Source organism: Canis lupus, chromosome 22 (assembly GCF_011100685.1).
Source record: "Canis lupus familiaris isolate Mischka breed German Shepherd chromosome 22, alternate assembly UU_Cfam_GSD_1.0, whole genome shotgun sequence".
Classification (NCBI taxonomy): domain Eukaryota; kingdom Metazoa; phylum Chordata; class Mammalia; order Carnivora; family Canidae; genus Canis; species Canis lupus.
The window spans coordinates 5147753-5167944 of NC_049243.1; the positions used below are offsets into that span (position 1 = coordinate 5147753).

Consider the following 20192-nt stretch of genomic DNA (forward strand, 5'->3'; position numbering starts at 1 on the left):
TTACAAGAAGAATCCATTTAATAATAAACTATATGTGTTTCTTTGTAAAGAAGATGTTTCTTTAATCTTCTATATAAGAGATGTAGCAGATGTTTGTTCCTTTATTTAGATGTCATCATCTGAAATAAGAATAATTTTAGTGGAGGAGTGGGGAGGTAGGTAAAGAACAAAATATAGTAACTAGATGTATTTGTAAAGACAGATGGGAAAATCACGAAAAGGATCTGGTACTGAGTGAACATATTTTTCGGCACAGTTGGCATTGGAGAAGGACTGGAAGTTATAGATATGCACAAAAAGCAGTGGAAACTTATCAAATTTTTGCCTGGTGCTTCTGTTCTTAAATGGCATTTGTGGATATAAGTATATGGACATTGTAATTGTCAGGAGAGATGAGTTATTACTGTGAAAATATAGGGGGTCTTATGGATACTAGGTGTTTGGGAAAGTCTGAGACCTGAGAAAGTCTATAGACCCAGCCACCTGAGACAAAGAGAAAAGAAAGTAAATTTACAACAGGCATAAGGTTACTTAATTGCTAAGGTAGCCTCAGATCTTGAGGCAGTTCCAGAGTTTCAGAGCAACACATGAAGGAATCTGGTTTAAAAACAAGGCAGTGTGTTTGTTTTCTGAGATTCTCTTGTTAATCCTTTGATTTCATATCAGATTTATGCTGTAATCAATTTATGCCTATTCTAGGCATATCTAAAGAATAGTTTCTATCCTTTGCAAATTCCCATTTGGTAAGGTGTTGCCTAAGCCACTTAGGTTCTGGGCCTCTTCTTCATTTAGACAGTGACAAGGTTGAATTATATAATCAGTGAGTTCGCTTTTAGCTTTTCAAAAACTAGAGTTCTTTCTTATTTTTCTTTGAAGTGATAGAACATGCTTTAAGGAGAGAAAACTTAAGAGAAAGGAGTAATTCCACTAAATAGTCCAAGAAAAGAGAGGGTAAAGAACAGTATCTCTTTACCAGCCAGGTTACTAACTGTAGGCCACTCTAAAGTGCTTCAAGTACATTTGAAGTGGTCATGGATGGTTTAGTCTGGGCTAATACTTGGTAGAGATGGCTAAAGTCGCTGTGTACCTCTGGATCTACAAGTAGTTTCTAAAAATAAGCCATCACTGATATGAGATCAATTTATTTAAGATCTGTAAGTATGGGTAAGTGGGCACACAGGAAGATCCTCTTCTAAGTTTATCAAGAACACGGTTATCCTGGTATTAATAAAATTACCTTTGGAATTGCAGCTTATGTATGGTTTTAATTTTCTTATTTGCCCATGTTTTTATTTTCTGCAAAGAATATGAATTACCTTTTTTAAAAAATTTTAAGCTCTCTGTATGTATTGTCTAGTTTTTCAAAGTTTTGTAAAAGGAATTCTAGTTGATTTCTGAACTTGCTTTACAGAGACCAGAAGCAAAAGGGATAGAGAAAAGGATGCAAGAGAAGAAAGAGAATATGAGCAAGATCAGAGCTCTTCTAGAGACCACAGAGATGACAGAGAACCTCGAGATGGTCGGGATCGGAGAGATGCCAGAGATGCTAGAGACCGACGGGAACTAAGGGATTCTAGAGACATTCGGGACTCCAGGGAGATGAGAGATTATAGCAGAGATAACAAAGAGAGCCGTGATCCCAGAGATTCTCGGTCCGCTCGTGATACCCACGATTATAGGGACCGTGAAAGTCGAGATACTCATCGAAAGGAGGATACCTATCAAGAAGAATCCCGAAGTTATGGCAGAAACCATTTAAGAGAAGAAAGTTCTCGTACTGAAATAAGGAATGATGCCAGAAATGAGTCTCGAAGTGAAATTAGGAATGACCGGATGGGCAGAAGTAGGGGGAGAGGTCCAGAATTACCTGAAAAGGGTAAGGTTTTTGACTTGTCAGTGAACTGTATCTTGTATGTTTATATAGAAATTATTAAATCTTTTAAGGTTTCTTTTCTAAATATATTCTTTTTTACATTCATTATCATCATTTTGTCAAAGTAATTTTCAATTAATTGAATTTTGACTTTTCCTCTAAGCTCCAAATAGAAATTGTTAAATTCCTAGGAATTAGGAATTTGCTCAAGTAGCAAAAGATAAATGGGTCCTGATTAAGATCCCCTGGTTAAATTATATCTAGTCATGCCTACCCTGTTGATTAGTGTGGAACACTAAGAAAATTACTATCAGACAAAAATGTAGAGTCCAAAAGAAATAATTTCTGTGAAACAGGTCTATATATGATAAAATGATTATTAAAGTGAGACTAAAATGTGGGCTTTCAAAGTTGCTGGTATCAGAAATGACTGAATTCCTCAGTATACATGTGCTTGCTTCAGACCACCTCAGATACTTGCACATCACAATCTTGAGCCATTTTTCTTCTTCCCCTAAAAAGCATTTGCCAACACCTAGTAACTACCTACCAAAATGTATTTGTCTCCAAACTTCTTGGACTGGATTAGTTTTGACCTCCTTTCCCCTCCCCTCTTTTCTCTCCTCCCCCAAAATACTGCTGCAGAATTCTGAACATTGATTCATTCTTTTGGTCTTTTGGTCTATCTTGGGCAAAATTATAGCTTCACGCTAAGCCAAAGGCCCCTTGCATTCTCTTTCATAGTTGTCTTGGCTTTTCTTGGCCCTTTGCTTTTTCATATACATTTTTAAAATGAGTTGTTTTTTAAAAAATTTCATGGAAAAACTAGTTTTTTTATTTCAAATGCATTAAATTTATGAATTTCTAACTTTTTTCTATTAACGTCTTATATATGTATTTTATTCTTGGGTACCCAACATTTTTGGTGCTCTTGCCTATGATACTTTTAAAAGTCTTTCTCTTTTTAATAATACATTCACATGGTTCAAAATTTCAAAAATGTGAAAGAATATATTGTGAAAAGCCTTTATCCCTGACCTCATTAACTTTTTTTTTTCTTTTGCCAATTTTGTTTGTATCCTTCCAAGAAATATTCTACACAAGCAGATTTGTATGTCTTCTTGTTATCTCCCTCTGGTTTTACAAACATAATTTTTAAAATTGTACATTACTCTATACCTTACTGTTTTCACTTTTAAAATACTTTGGAGGTCATTCCAAGTCAGCTTGATAAACAAGTAACCCTTTCGGTGCACATTATCTATTGAAGATATGATATACTGTAAAGGTTTTTTTTTTTAAGTTTTTATTTAAATTCCAGTGAGTTAACATACAGTATAATCTTAGTTTCAGTGTATAGTGTAGTGATTCAACATGGCCATGCAACACCTGTTGCTTATCACAAGTGCCCTCCTTAATCCCCATCACCTATTTAACCCATCTCCCCACTCACCTCCCCTCTGGTAACCATCAGTTTGTTTTCTATAGTTAAGAGTCTGTTTTTTGCTTTGCCTCTCTTTTTTACCTTTACTCATTTGTTTTATTAAATTCCACATATGAGTGAAAAGGTATGTTTCTTTCTCTGACTTCTTCTGCTTTATTAGTGCAATAGTTTCTAGCTCCATCCATGTCATTGCAAATGGCAAGATTTCATTCCTTTTATGGCTGAGTAATATTCCACTGTGTGTGTGTATGTGTGTGTGTGTGTATGTGGTATGTATGTGTGTATGTGTGTGTGTGTGTGTGTATGTGTGTGTGTGTGTGTGTATATATATATATATATATATATATATACCTACATATATATATACATATACCACATCATCTTTACCCATTCATAAGTCAGTGGACACTTGGGCTATTTCCGTAATTTGACTTTGGTAAATAGTGGTATTGTAAACACTAGGGTGCATGTATCCCTTTGAATTAGTGTTTTTGTATCCTTTGGGTAAATACCCAGTAGTGCAATTACTGGATTGTAGGGTTCTATTTTTAAATTATTTTTTTAAGATTTTATGTATGTATTCATTAGAAAGGCAGAGACATAGGCAGAGGGAAAAGCAGGCTCCTCGAGGGGAGCTCAATGCGGGACTCAATCCTGGGACTCTGGGACCATGCCCTGAGCCGAAAGCAGACATTCAACCACGGAGCCGCCCAGGCATCCCTATTTTTAAATTTTTGAGGAACCTTATGTTGTTCTCCAGAGTGGCTGTACTAGTTCGTATTGCCACCACAGCAGTGCAGGAGGGTTCCCCTTACTCCACATGCTTGCCAACACCTGTTTCTTGTGTTGTTGATTTTAGCCATTCTGACAGGCATAAGGTAATACAGCATTTGTAGTTTTGATTTATATTTCCTTGATGATGAGTGATGTTGAGCCATCTGGAGGTCTTTGGAGACCGGTATCTGTATCTGTTGGCCGTCTAGATGTCTTTGGAGAAATGTTTGTTTATGTCTTTTACCCATTTTTTAATTGGATTATTCATTTTGCAATCCCTGTCAAAACGCTGTTGGTGTTTGCTAGAACAAATGATCATAAAGTGAATATAGTAGTTCTTCCTTATCTGCAGAGGATGTGTTCCAGGATAATGGCTGGATGCCTGAAAACTCAGATAATACTGAACTCTATATATACTGGGTCTTTTCCTGAACATACACACCTGTGATAAAGTTTAATTTATAAATTAGTAAGAAATTAACAATACCCAGTAATAAAACAATGATAATACACTGCAATGGAAGTTATGTGAACGTGGTCTTTCTCAAATTACCTCACTGTTCTCTACTCACCCTTCCTGTGATGAAGTGAGCTGATAAAATGCCTATGTGATGCGATGAAGCGAGGTGAATGATGTAGGCATTGTAATGTAACGTTAGGCTACCATTGACCTTTGAGGATATGTCAGGAGGAGGATCATCTGCTTCTGGACCCCAGTTGACCGTGGGTAACTGAAATTACAGAAGGTGAAGCCACAGATAGGGGAAACTACTGCAAATCATATATGGATAGATATTTAGGTATTCTAGTCTTTTTTGTTTTTGAACAGTGCTTCAATGAATAACTGCCTATAAGTGTCACTGAATATCTTTTTAAAGTAATTTATTTTCTACCACTTACTGTTGGTGTATGAAAATACTTGATATTTGAGTTTTGATAATTGATATTTGTATATTAATCATACATTTTTATGTTGCTGTAATTTCATTGGAGATATAATTAGATTCTCTTAAACATTTATGCCTGGGAACAGATTTGGCTCTTCTGATTATTGTTGAGCATCTGCTGATCTCTTTTAATATAGTGTTGAATATAGCGGTATAAGGGGCTTCTTTGCTCTGTTTCAGATTTTAAAGTGTTACTGTTGGCATTTTACTGTTAAGCATGGTATTTGTAAATTTTTAACATGTTTTTTATTGCATTACAGATGTCCTCTTATTTTCCCAACTTGGGGAACAACTTCTATCATGACCATTTTTTTCTGTATTTTGAGAAGGTCATGGTTGGTCTTTAGCCCCTTTTACTTATGTATTTCTTTAAAATTTAGAACTGGGCAGCCCTGGTGGCTCAGCGGTTTAGCGCCGCCTTTGGCCTGGGGTGTGATCCTGGAGACACCGGGGATTGAGTCCCACGTCGGGCTCCTGGCATGGAGCCTGCTTCTCCCTCTGCCTGTGTCTCTGCCTCTCTGTCTCTCTCTTTGTGTCTCTCATGAATAAATAAAATCTTTAATAAAATAAAATTTAGAACTATCCTGTAATTTCTAAGATAAATTGAATTTTTCCATTTTTTAAAGTTCTGGAATAGGTTAAAATTTGATTTTGAAGTAAAGTTTTCAATTAAGATTACATTTAATTAGTGGGATGATGGTAAATATTTAACAGCAAACTCTTCAGAAAAAGTCCTGGCCTTTAACTTTTGCCAATTTTCATGATATAAATACTATTGCCATAGCTGATTTTGAGCTACTAACATGAGAAGAGATGCACACAATTGACTCTTTGAAGCCAATGTGAACTGGTTCTAGCATGCCACTGCATAGTTCATTTTTTTATGTTCTTGTTTGGTTTGGGAATCAAAGTTATACTAGACATACAACATATGTTGGGTAGTGTTACTTCTTTTTTCCTCTGGAACAATTTATATATGATTAGTTATCTATTCTTTGACAATTTAATATTTGTCTATTCTCGTTTTCTGTTTTTCTGATGGTTAGAACTTTTACTCCAATTGAGTTTCTCCTTAAGAGTGATAGACTTAGATTTTTTTTTAAGGTTTTATTTATTTATTCATGAGAGAGAGAGAGGCAGAGACACAGGCAGAGGGAGAAGCAGGCTCCATGCAGGGAGCCTGAGCAGGACTCGATCCCGGGACTCCAGGATCACGCCCTGGGCTAAAGGCAGGCGCCAAACTGCTAAGCCACCCAGGGATCCCAGATTTAGATTATTATAATAGTTACCGATTTGTTTTTTTCTTTAAAGCAGTGTGTAATAACTTACATTTTTCCAGGAAATTTGTTTTCAAATTTTTCATACAAAGATGTTCCAAAATTTCTTTAAAATCTCTGTTATATCTATAACTGCATTCCCTTGTTTTTCTTACTCAATCTTGCCAGAGATTTGTTTTGAGTCTTTTCAAACAACTAATCTTTGGTTTACATCCTTTTTTGTCTCTTTTGTTCTATTTTCTACTCAGGTTTTTCTTTGTTATGAAATATGTGGTAATTGAATTAGTGACCATTTTAAATACCTTGTAAGTTCTAATATGATTTCTTCCTTGACTCATGAATTATGTAGAAATAGCTTTATAAATTTCCAATCTAACTTTTTAAAATAAATCCCCTTAATTTTAGTTGTTGTCAGAGAAGACTTTGAAGTCAGGTTAGCTGTGGCTCAGAAATTTACAGAAATGTTCTGTTGTGTGCTTTTGATTTTAACTGTTGGATGCAGAGGGCGTCTCAGATCAAATTCGTTATCCATAGTTTCAAATCTATATTTAATTATTTTTAGTCTGCCTTTTCTAACATTACAGAGAAATGAGTTAAATCTTTCACTGTCATAGTGAATTTGTCGATTTCATGTAATTTGATCAGTTTTTGCTTTAGATATTTTACAACTTTGCTGTTAGGTACACATAGGGCAGATTATTCCTTTTATCACTGTAGAATGTTCCTCTTTATCTCTAATAGTGCTTTTTATCTTGAAGGATATTTTACTAACATTTCCTCCTTTGTGTATATTTTTGTTTTAAATGTGACTCTGAACAGTATAGGGTTAGACATGTTACACATATGTTGAATCTTCTTGTTGTATCTTCTCTGATTCTTAACTTTCAAATTTTCATGTCTCTCTTTTGTTTCCTGGGTCATATCCTCAGACATTCAGACATCTCTCTCTCTTTTTTGTAATTATCTCTTAGCAGCACCTAAGCTGTTACTTACTCATTGTTAGCCTTTTTATGTAGCTCATTTCTAGTTTTTAAAAAATGTCTTAAATTTCTTCTTTGGATCTTTAATTATTAAGATGTTTTAACTATTAAAATGCGTTAATAACAGTATGTAGAATTCTTTTTTAATTCTTTGTGGACTCAAAGCCTATTATGTATAGAGTGTGTGTAGCTCTGTGCATTTTTTTAAACCACTTTATCAGGGTATGATTGACATATAAAAAGCTGCACATACAGCTTGTATACAATTAATGTATACAACTTGATGATCTTGGAGATAAGCATATGCTCATGAATCTATCACTACAATCTGTGCCATAAAGATATCCATCTCCTGCAAGTTTCTTCTTGCTCTCTCTTTTCTATTTTGTGTGTGTGATTAGAATGCTTAATATAACATCTACACTCCTATCAAATTTTTTACTTTCTGATAAAGTATTAACTGTAGACACTGTGCTGTACTGTAGACCTCTAGGACTTATTCATGTTATACAACTGAAACTTTGTACCCTTTGACAATACCTCTCTGTTTCCTTCTACCTCCAGCCCTTGGCAGATAGCATTCTACTGTTTCTAGGAGTTCGACTATTTTAGATTCCACATATAAGTGGTATCATGTAATATTTGTCTTTCTGTATGTGACTTTTCTCATTCAGCACAATACCCTTCAGGTTTCTCTATGTTGTCTCAAATGGCAGGATTTCCTCTTTTTTTTTTTAAAGGACGAATAATATTCCATTATATGTATATACCACATTTTCTTTATCCATTTGTCTGTGAGAGGATATTTAGGTTGCTTCCTTTTCTTAGCTATTGTAAACAATGCTGCAGTGAACATGGGCTATCTCTTCCAGATCCTGATTTCAATTCCTTTGGATATATACACAGTAGTGGGATTACTTGATCATGTTCTATTTTTCTTTTTCTTTTCTTTTTTTTTTTTTTTTTTTTTTTTTTGAGGAACCTCTGTACTGTTTTCCAGTAGGGGCTCTGTAGCCTTGCATTACCATTACTACAATCAAGATACTCAACTATGTATCATAGGACTCCTGCCCCTTTCTTTATAGCCACACTTAAACCCCCTCTTTTGTCTCCAACCCCTGGTAACCACTAATAGGTGTCCGGGATCTTATAATTGTTATTTCGCAAATGTTACCTAGTTAGAATCATGCTGTATGTATCCTGTTGAGATTGGCTTTTTCACTTGCATAATTTCCTTGAGGTTCATCCAAGTTGTTACGTGTATCAATACTATGTTTTTTATAGAAGACATTTGGGTACTTTCCAGGTTTGGGCTTTTACAAATCTACTATATAAACATAAACGTTCATTTCCCACATTTTTTAATGAAAATTTCCAGGTACCACTTAATGTCAACAAAGTACCTTGGTTCTGTACTGGAATGTTTTTGCTATAAATTGTAATCAAAGCAATAATATATATCCATTTTTTTCATTATTTTCATATTTCTGTGAATTAGATATGAACAGATAATTTTCATTTTTTGTTTCATTGAGTTTTGGAGTAACTGAAATGAGTCTTTTTGCTTTATGATTCTGTTAAGACTTTTTTTTTTTTATCAATAGAAAAAACTGGGACTTAACTTCCCCAAACCCATCATTAGACAACTTGGGTATTCTGAGCCAACGTTTAATATTCTTTTCAACGATGATTAACCATACTTTGAAACACCAAAACAAAAACAAAAAATACCAAAACAACCCAAAACACCTTCTTTATCTGTATGTTTTTTGGGAAGAAAGATTGTGACTGATGAAACTTGTTTAATAAAGTGTATGCGTTTAAACATTTGTGTGAATATCCTTTGTTTAGGAAGTCGAGGCACAAGAGGTTCTCAAATTGATAGTCACAGTAGTAGTAGCAACTATCATGACAGCTGGGAAACTCGAAGTAGCTATCCTGAAAGAGACAGATACCCTGAAAGAGACAACAGAGACCAAGCAAGGGATTCTTCCTTTGAGAGAAGACATGGAGAGAGAGATCGTCGTGACAACAGAGAGAGAGGTTTGTCAAATGGCTTATTACTAAATAATGGTCGACAGTGATTGGGAGAATTGTTTTTAAAAAACCATTATCAATTTACTTTTTAATATATCTTTTAAGACTTTCGCTTGTTGACACATTTGAAACTATTATATATACTAATATAATCTTCCTTATTTACTTATTTTAAGGGACAGTATGTAAATAACTAGCTATGAGAGTACCAGTTTGGCAACAGCATGGGTACTGGGGTTTAGAAAGTACTTGCATACTGCAAGAACCTAGGTGCCCTACTTTATGTCCTTTGTCTTAACAAAGTAGCATACAACCCTTTAAAGAATGTAGATGTATGGGTACCCATTCTAGGCATTTCTAATTCAGGAGATACTTTCTCACCAAAGTATGCTGGCCACTCACTCACTAGCCGTGATAATAAACAGAGTTGTATACAGGCTGTCAGAAGAACAGAGAAAAATTGATGATGGTAGGGCTGCGGGTTGTTTGAAGAAACATTTTATGCATGTTCCTTCTTGAGAATTTACAATACTTGCATTAGCTAATTTTGTATTCTTGTATGTCTTAAGCTAAACATTTTTGGTTACTGTATTAGATCCTACTCTGTTAGATTTACTCTCTTAAATCAGTTTTAAAGCAAAATTACTAGAAGTCCTTTTAGAAGGGTTTATAAGTACTTTCTTTAACAAGCATTTATTGTCTATATGTATTAGGGCCTTTAAGCCCTTTAAGTCTTACTAACTTTGGTTATTAAAGTAAAGTTTGCTGTAATGCTGAGATTAATATAGTACAAAACTTGATTGAGTAGGGAATTGAATAATGATGCTTCGTAGTGGGCTAAATCACAAAGGCAATGGTATATGTTGATATGGACAATAAAGAAAGAACAAAGTCACTAAGACATCATGTATTTTGGGATTATAGGTCAGATTTGGTTGAATTGAGTTTGTTAGGCTAAGCCTCATGCATTTTAGGTTAAAGGATGTGCATGATTTCCTTAGTTACAGATGAGGCTAGAGTTTATATGTTGTGTGTTGATATCTGAAATTATATCTTTCCTAGCTCTTGATTCACCTCTCCTTAATCTAACACTATGTCCTCGTAACACTGTGCTTTTTTAATATCTCTTCTCTCCCCTCCCCCCTTAGTTGGATATCCTAGCTCAGGTTTATTTCACCTTATTCCTGAATTCAGTAGTAACATTTGGTTTTAATCTTACATTTAGTTCTCAGCCATACATGTATGAAGTTTCCAAGGAACTTCGATAGTTGTTTTATATATATTCCCTGACTTAATATTGTAAAAGATATTAAGATACTGTAAAAGATATTAACTCAGGAAATATATATAAAATAAATAAAATCTTTTTATCTTTTTTTTTTTTTTAATCTTTTTATCTTTATAATATCCCCGTGAGTGTAGGTGTGATAAGAGAATTCACATTTTATAACTTTGGAGATTTGGGGTAGGAAAAGGATAGTGATTTTTCCACTATTACAGAGAAACTAAGTTCCAGAACTGGAATTCAAACTCAGATCTTCTGACTGCAAGTTCTTTCCTCTTTCTGTTTTACTTTTCTAGAATTACTTCAATAAATATCAGTTGTATGATTGAAATAGAACTATATTTTTGAGGTTACTGTATTTATTGAGTACTCATGCACTTTGCTAGGTTCTCAAAGTACGGTAGTTCTTGTGCTTATAGAATTTAACGAGAGGGAAGATACTTCTCCTTCCCCCCAAAAAGAGAAATGACTATTGAGTGCAATCAAGGACACAAAGAAGGTATCCAGATAGAATAAAGGATAAGAGAGGGACCTACTTTAGACGACTGTATGAAAAATTTAAGGAGTTGGCATTTATGCAGAAACATAAATGTAAGAGAAGCTAGCACTGTGAAGATTAAAAAACATTCCATGCAGAGGGAAGAGAGTGTGCCAATTCTCTGAGATAGGAAATAGCTTAATTACGTCCTTAAGTTTGAAAGAAGATCAGTGTGGCCAGAGTATGGTGAGCAATATGAAGATTGATAGAGGTTGAGGATAGAGATGTACCCAGGCACCTTGTTCTGTGCTCAGGAATCTCAGTATTCCCTTTAGTTCTTCACAGGCTGATTAGGATACACAGAGACAATTGGAGTGTGATGAATACTACTACTGTATGAAGTTCTGTAAGATGACCGAGGAGCAGAGTTCCAAGGAGATCAGGAAAGCTTCCTAATGAGTTTGCTAAAGGGAACAGTGGAAGATACATTTTGCAAGGAGAGGATATAGCATGTGCAGACACACAGGCCTAAAAGAAACATAGGCTTTGGAGTAGTAATAAATTATGGTGTTGGGAGTAGAGGTATGCCATAACTGGTAGACAAGGAAAGAAGTGGGGAAAAAGGATTGGTGAGAGAATGTAGGTCAGGTTCTAAATAGCCTAATAAATCAGGCCCAAATTTTTTATTCAGTTACCTTTTCACTGCCTACAAGACAACTGCTTTTAAGCAGTTTGAAAAAATAGAGTTTTCATGAAAAAAGTATAAGTGAGTGTGGGGAAGGACTGAAGACAAGGACACCAACCAGTTAGACTGTTGACATCATAGACATTTAAGAAGAGGTGATCAGAGTTTGTAAATAATACTAACTGTAGGGATGGAGAGAGAACATTGAACAAAGAGATAGTTCAAGAGTGAAATTGTTGGATAATTCAGAGATTTCCAGTTTTCTTGAATGGGTATGCCATTCATTAAGATAAGGAAATACATGAAAGAAATACATTTTTGAGGAATGTGTTCTGGGGAAAAGATAGGCAAAATAGTTTAGACACATTAGAGTGACGTTTTTATATCCTCTCCATTTCCTCTTAAATAAGAGACATTGTCTTTTTGGTTGGGGGAAAAGAGAATTTTTATTTGTCAAAGAGTGAAATAGCTTATTCTCTGACCTTGATATAACTGGAAATTTCAAATATGAATTACTACACGTTGCAGTATTGAATATTAGGTTGTTTTGTAATCATCGTGACATTGGTATGACCCCTAAACCAGGAATTAAACAGTCTAATACCATAAATAGAGTAGCATTTGGGGAATCAAAAGTGATTAGTAGACCATTTTAAGTTTAAGTTGGTTTCGGCAAAAGTAAAGAAGGGTTTAAGAGAATTGACTTCTAGTTCTGATGTCCTAACAAATCTGCCATCTCTGTGACTTTGGCCAGTCAACCCCTGGACCATAATTTCTGTGTTTTTAAGAAGAAAAGGGCTGGACAAGGTTTTGTTTCATTTTAGCTTTAAAAGTTTATGAACTTTCATATTGATCTGTAACCTCTAAAGAGTTAATATACATGTAGTTCTTGTCTTTCTCATCTGTGATAAGATAGGAAATTCAGCCTACTATATTGAACCCTTTCCTTGAAATACCCTAAAGTTATTCCGCTTAATAAGTTGATTTTAGATATTCAACTTGAAAACCTGTTCACCGTACTGTAGTATGACCTCTATGACTAACCCATCAACGTTACTACTTAATATGAAAATAGAAATGCTACAGTAGCCTAGATCCTACCACAGTGAACTACATTCAAAATTGGCTAGCTCTGTGGAAGAGTTAATGCCATTTTCATATACTTTTTTTGGTCCCAGACTAATTTCCTGCTCCATGGGGCATTTGGGCAGCATGTATTCATTTTCTCTGTGTTTATATGATTCATGTATTGAAAAAAAAAATACTTATATAAAATGTGATGAAATTATCAGTTAACATTTTTAAGAAAACAGCTCTTCATCTGAGTGATCAGTTATACAATTAAATGAAACTTTTAATTTATCATAAATATATATCACTGAGACAATTTACATTTGATTACTTCAAGATTGCTAAGCATCAGTACCCTAAATATTCTAGATTGATAAATTAATATGCAGCGACAATTATTGATAGATGTTTTGTTCTATATTTTCCTCACATATAGCTGCACTTTGATGTGTATATATTTTGGCCTGAAATTAGAGGTGTGACTTACGAGGGAAATTTTTTTTTTCCTTCAGCTCCTATGTTCTACACCTCCTGCTGCCCCTATCCTTTGCCACCAGTGTTCTCAGGTCCTGCTGGGGGGACAGAGAAGATCAGAGGTGAAGGGTAGAGATGGCAGAAAGTGGGGTTGGAGCAGTGGGCTGGAGGTAGGGTAGGGAGCATGCAGAGAAAGCTCAAAGGTGGATCAGTGGGAGGTGGGAGGGGGGTTGTTGATGGGGAGCAGAAAACATGCTAGTTAGAGGGCAAATAAAACTTAACCTTTAAGAAAAAAAATGTATAAACATCTAGGGGTGATTATTTGGATGGTTAACTTAAAAGTAAATATAGCACCTGATTTATATTTGCTGCCAGTGTGACCCTATACACAGATAAAATTTAAGATTTGCCATATTGTCTTACCAATAGGTTATCTGTCAAATTAATCACTGACAAAACTTGATTTTCATTGTAGATCAAAGACCAAGCTCACCAATTCGACATCAGGGGAGGAATGACGAGCTTGAGCGTGATGAAAGAAGAGAGGAACGAAGAGTAGACAGAGTGGAGGATAGAAGAGATGAAAGGGCTAGAGAAAGAGACCGGGAACGGGAGCGAGACAGGGAGAGGGAGAGGGAGAGGGAGCGTGAGCGGGATCGGGAGAGAGAAAAGGAGAGAGAACTGGAAAGAGAGCGTGCTAGAGAGCGAGAGAGAGAAAGAGAAAGAGAAAAAGAGAGGGACCGTGAGAGAGAGCGAGATCGGGACCATGATCGAGAGAGGGAGAGAGAGAGGGAGCGAGATAGGGAAAAAGAGCGGGAGAGAGAAAGAGAAGAACGAGAGCGGGAGCGGGAGAGGGAGCGGGAGCGGGAGCGGGAGCGGGAACGAGAGAGAGCCAGAGAAAGGGATAAAGAACGAGAGCGACAGAGGGATTGGGAAGACAAAGACAAAGGGCGAGATGACCGCCGAGAAAAGCGGGAAGATACCAGAGAAGACCGCAATCCCAGGGATGGACATGATGAGAGAAAGTCAAAGTAAGAATGAGAATCAGTTGTTTAAAGTTACATGTCAGTAAAGAGTTCAAGAAGTTTCATTTAATGCTTTTTAGTGTGCTCCTAATAATGTACTGTTAATTCTTTCGCCTCTCTACATTTTCCTATGTTGTATTATATATATTTGGTGTTTCATCTAAGAAGAAAAATACTTTCCTGTTCTGTTTCAATAGCCATGGATATAATTAATCATTCATATTAACTGTGCCATTTTTGATGTCATATTGGCTTATTTAACTTTTATAGGCTTAGTAAGGAATCCAACTAAAAGTGATAGAATCAAGAAATTTACATCTCATCATATCCACCTTATCACTAGTTAATGGAGTTGACCAGTCACCAAGAAGTATTTTCCTAATAATCTTTCATGACTTTTGTGTACTTAAAAGTCTGGAGTCACTACTCCCAGCGATGGGAGCATTCAGTGTCTTAGAACTGAAGAAAGTCCTGCAGTCACTTCATGGCTAGAAGAGAGATAGGAGTCGTCCTCTCTAAGCAGTGGAGTTATAGTAGGTTATTGGGATCAATAGATGTGTCATTATTTCAAATATCTGAGAGCAATTTCTCCTTTCTTTTTTTCCCTTTCTCTCTCTTTTTTAATCAAAAAGAATTTATTTGCTCAGGCGTCAGGGAAGTCCATGGTTAGTGTTCATTTGTTCTGATGGGACTGTATTCAGACTTTCATACAAAGCATCAGGAATGCTATCTCTCCACTGTTTTCTTTTGTGTGAGTTCCAGCCTCAGAAAGGTTTTCTCCAGATGGTGGCTAAGACGGTCCCAGGGTATGCCTATCAGCTTCACAGCTGCCTCTGTATGTTGGGGCTCTCAGTAGTTGAGGAGGAGATAAGGGAGCTAAGTCAATCACTGTAGCCATGAGGGTTTTGGATCCGGTCAATTTTGAGATTTTACAGACTTAAAACCAACCTCGTTGCAGGTAACTGCCTTTTTTTTTTTTTTTTTTTTTTTTTTTAATTGCAGCTGGGATAAACAGTATGGTTAAGTTTGCTAAAAACAACTGTGGAAATAATTTATAAATTCAATTCTATTGCTTCTACCTCCAGTTCATTTGAATCTTGGTGAATATAGCTCCATGTTTTAGGATTTCTTTCATCATTGCTACTATAGATGATGGACAAAGAACAAAGCTCAGAACTGGAGGCTTCTTCTGTTAGGTGTTGGCTTCCCTTTAGTCTGCAGCCAGGGTTTTCTGTGGATGACCCACTGGCTTCCCTTTCCCCACTTAAAAAAAAAAAAAACAAAAAAAACTTACATTAACATAAAATTCAGATACTATCTTTAACACATGTAGGCCCACAATACATATTATTTCTCTTCTCTGACCTTCTGCTCTCTAAAATCCTGAAATCTTTTTCATTATCAGTCCTGTGCTTTGATTTTATGTTTCCGTGATTCTGATCTCTGCTTACAGTGGCAAAAGTTTGTTCTGGTTCTGTGTGACTGCACGATCCAAACATTGCAAGGACCCCAGAAACTTAGGAGCCAGACAGGTCTATAATAGCTATATGAGATTAATATCTTGATGTTTTTATCAATTGTATTGTCATTTCAGTAGTTGAATTTATCCAGAACTTTTTTAACCCCTATTATGTAGAAGATTTTATTTGCTGAATTGCCATACTACTTATTTTACTCTTAATTTTGTTTCTGTAGGTATTTCCTTGAAGTTAAAAGTTCTTTTTTATATATTCTAGTTATTCACTTTATTCTAGTAAATCAGTTATCTCTTGCTGTATCAAACCACAGAAAAAGTTAGTTTAAAACAACAATCTGGGCAGCCCCGGTGGCTCAGCGGTTTAGTGCCGCCTTCAGCCCAGGGTGGGATCCTGGAGACCCGGCATCGAGTCCCATGTCGGGTTCCCTGCTTGGAGCCTGCTTCTCCCTCTGCCTGTGCCTCTGCCTCTCTCTCTCTCATGAATGGATAAATAAAATCTTTTAAAAAATAAAATAATCAACAAAGCTCATAATTCTGTAGATTAGCGCTTTTGGTGCTCAGTAGAGCAGTTCTTCTGATCTTACTTGGTATCACTTATGTTTCCAGTCAGTCTAGAAGTTCTGCTGGGTCTGGGTGACCCAAAATGGCCCACTCCCATGTCTGGCGTTTGGTGCTGGCTGTTGGTTAGGGCATCTCATTTCTCTGCCAGTAGTCTAAACTTTACATATAACAAACGATAGAAACATACCCAGAGGGCAGTTGCAGAAGTTGCATTGCCTGTTGAGTCCTGCTGACTCTCCAAACTTAACACTGTTCTTTCACCACATCCTCTTGTCATAGCAAGTGAGTGGGCCAGCCCAGACTTAGAGTGGAGAGAGAGTTAGTGAGAGCTTTGGATAGGGAGTTGTACAAACTTAGGTCTGTAAGTTGTCATACTTATTTCCTTTATACCACCTGGTTACTCATCTGTGTAAATGAGCTGTCAAGGTGATAGGTGTGCTGCAGTATTTTTGCAACTTTTGACCATAGTATTTATAAACAATGTTTAAAAAAAAAAAAAAGTGGCCAAAATTTAGTGAAAAAATAGGCAAACACTGGAATAATTTAAATATCAGAGATAAAAATCACTAGTCGTTTATTATTTAACTTAAAGATCAAGATGTATAGTGAACACATGAATTGTTTTATTAACTTGCCACAAATTATTTATTCATGAGAGACAGAGAGAGAGGCAGAGACATAGGCAGAGAGAGAAACAGGCTCCCTGCAGGGACCCTGATGTGGGACTTGATCCCCAAGCCAGGATCACGCCCTGAGCCAAAGAAAGATGCTCAACCACTAAGCCACTCAGGTGTCCCAAGTGATTTAGCTCTACAAAGAGGGAAGGAACCAATTTTTCCAGTATACCCACAACATGACCAGCCTTGGGCTTATGATATAACTAATCTAAATTCATGTCTTTTTTACTCCAAGGCAAATACTAAGGTTTCTCATTTGGCTTCCCAACATACAGTATTTCTTTATCATAAAAATGTAAAATTAATAAGTTTTAGTAGATGTTGCATTAATATATTAATGCATCTGTTGTATGTTACTATCTTGTAGTACTTAAATCTGGTTATTTAATGAAGAACGACCTGTTGCCATGTATTTTAAGTCCACAATTGTGTTTCTAAAAGTGAGGAATTTTATTAAAGATACTGAATATCTTCTGTATGATATAGTTCTGACAATATTGCATTCTTAGAATTTTACATTTTAGTTATAGTAAAGAAATAATACTAAAAGCTAGTAAAGAAATCACTTTTACATCCCCTAGAAATTTATAAATTATATTTGTCCAACTTAGGAAGCGCTACAGAAATGAAGGGAGTCCTAGCCCTCGTCAGTCACCTAAGCGCCGGCGAGAACATTCTCCTGACAGTGACGCGTACAACAGTGGAGATGATAAAAGTAAGAAGAATCTAGTTTCTGTGTTTCTATATCCACATTCCTTTGTAACCATGAGACTATCCTTTGGCATTAGTGGAAAATGATGAAGTAAGATTTAAAATTATTCCTGCTCTGCTGCCTCTGAATATCTCCGTCTGACTAAAGTATATGTTAGAAATAGTTATTTTATCATACTGGCACTGTCCTCTCCTACTATTTATAACAAAGCCGTATTTTTAGTGAAATTATTGCCATTTTTAAAATTTTTAAATGAAAAGTGAGAGGTTGGGCTATTATTATTTCTGTGTAACATGCAATGTTGTTTACCTGGTGAAAGTGTGATTACTTTCATCTTTTTGTATAGATGAAAAACATAGACTCTTGAGCCAGGTTGTACGACCTCAAGAGTCTCGTTCTCTCAGTCCATCACACCTTACAGAAGACAGGCAGGGTAGATGGAAAGAGGAAGATCGTAAACTAGAGAGAAAAGAGAGTTCAAGGCGATATGAAGAGCAAGAGCTCAAAGAGAAAATTTCTTCTGTAGATAAGCAAAGAGAACAGACAGAAATCATGGAAAGCTCAAGAACTCGTGCACAAGACATGCTAGGACACCACCTGTCCGATGATCGAGACACATCTGATCGAGCTCATGACGAGAACAAGAAAAAAGCAAAAATTCAAAAGAAACCTATTAAGAAAAAGAAAGAGGATGATGTTGGGATAGAGAGGGGTAACACAGAGACAACATCTGAAGATGGTCAAGTATTTTCACCCAAAAAGGGACAGAAGAAGAAAAGTATTGAAAAAAAACGTAAAAAATCCAAAGGCGATTCTGATCTTTCTGATGAAGAAGCAGCCCTGCAGAATAAAAAGAAGAGAGGTCCACGGACTCCCCCTATAACAACCAAAGAAGAACTAGTTGAAATTTCCAATGGTAAGAATGGCACGCTAGAGGATTCTCAGAAAAAAGAAGATACAGCATTCAGTGACTGGTCTGATGAGGATGTGCCTGACCGTGCAGAGGTGGTCGAACCAGAGCATGCTGCAATAGCCGCTACTCCTGGGAGGACTCCTTCTCCGTCTTCGCTTCCTCCTCCTCCTCCTCCTGCAGCTGCTGCTGCTAGTACAACTGGCCCTGCCCTTGCCACTTCTGCTGCCACCACCTTCAGCACATCTGCCACCACCAGTTCCTCCTCTGCTACTCCCACCAACAACACCAATGAAGACTCACACAGAAAATGCCATAGAACACGAGCGGAGAAAGTAGAGACACCTCACGTCACTATAGAAGATGCACCACATCGCAAGCCAGTGGATCAAAAGAGGAGTAGCAGCCTGGGGAGCAATCGGAGTAACCGTAGTCATACATCCGGTCGTCTGCGTTCCCCATCCAATGATTCTGCCCATCGAAGTGGAGATGACCAGAGTGGTCGAAAGAGAGTATTGCATAGTGGCTCAAGAGATAGAGAGAAAACAAAAAGTCTGGAAATCACAGGAGAGAGAAAATCTAGGATTGATCAGTTAAAGCGTGGCGAACCCAGTCGAAGTACTTCTTCAGGTAATAAAATTGAATTATCATCTAGCCAAGTGTTTCCTGTCTTAGTATATTTTATACAACTTTATATTTTATACAAATTAAAATTTTAAAGTAAATGCTAAGTTAGTTACAAAATACAATTACCTTAAAGTTTAAGGAGCTTAAACATTTAACCATGCCACCAAAGTGTTACCTGTTATGACATTAATACCAACGTTATAATAGAGATACATTGAGTAATGTCCATCAGTTTAATATCAGGATATTAGTAAGTATATCTTGGTGGATGGGCTTATGTATTCAATTCCCTTATTGATGCTTAAAATTTTAACCTTCCTACTCTTCTTCCTGCAGCTAGTGTTTTTTCTTTTGACCACAGAAAATAAGGTAGGGCAAAGGAAGAGATCAGAAAATGAAGTGATCAGTTCTATTGATGCTTACCTATTCTGTGTATGTATTTCTTGGAAGGTATTCTGTGGTATAGTGGAAATACACGTTTCCTTGTCTTTTACATATTTTAATTGAGAGAGGTCAGTTTTTCCTTAAAATGAGTTCCTTGAGGGCAGCCTGGGTGGCTCAGAGGTTTAGCACCACCTTCAGCCCAGGGCGTGATCCTGGAGTCCCGGGATCGAGTCCCATGTTGGGCTCCCTGCATGGAGCCTGCTTCTCCCTCTGCCTGTGTCTCTGCCTCTCTCTCTCTCTCTCTCTCTCTCTCTCTCTCTCTCTCTGTTTCTCTCATAAATAAATAAATAAAATGAGTTACTTGAATAATTGGGAATATAGAAACTTCAAATTGTAAGATTTTCTTTTTCTTACCTCCTATTGAAGTATAGTTGAAATATAGTGTTAACATTAGTTTCAGGTGTATAACACAATGAGTTGACTTATGCTATGCT

At 36.4% G+C, this 20192-nt stretch overlaps 1 protein-coding gene across 5 annotated transcripts in view; it reads left to right on the plus strand.

Moving 5' to 3' along the window:
• Positions 1-20192, plus strand: part of ZC3H13 (zinc finger CCCH-type containing 13) — a 92627-nt gene that overhangs the window by 54784 nt on the left and 17651 nt on the right. For 2 of the 5 annotated variants that reach the window (XM_038569552.1, XM_038569553.1), the window contains exons 10-15: positions 1412-1876; positions 9147-9338; positions 13364-13447; positions 13801-14356; positions 17677-17780; positions 18124-19317. In XM_038569552.1, the coding sequence (XP_038425480.1) occupies positions 1412-1876; positions 9147-9338; positions 13364-13447; positions 13801-14356; positions 17677-17780; positions 18124-19317 (2595 nt within the window). The remainder of the gene's footprint in view (positions 1-1411; positions 1877-9146; positions 9339-13363; positions 13448-13800; positions 14357-17676; positions 17781-18123; positions 19318-20192) is intronic. The other 3 variants (XM_038569555.1, XM_038569556.1, XM_038569554.1) reach the window with 2 other exon arrangements.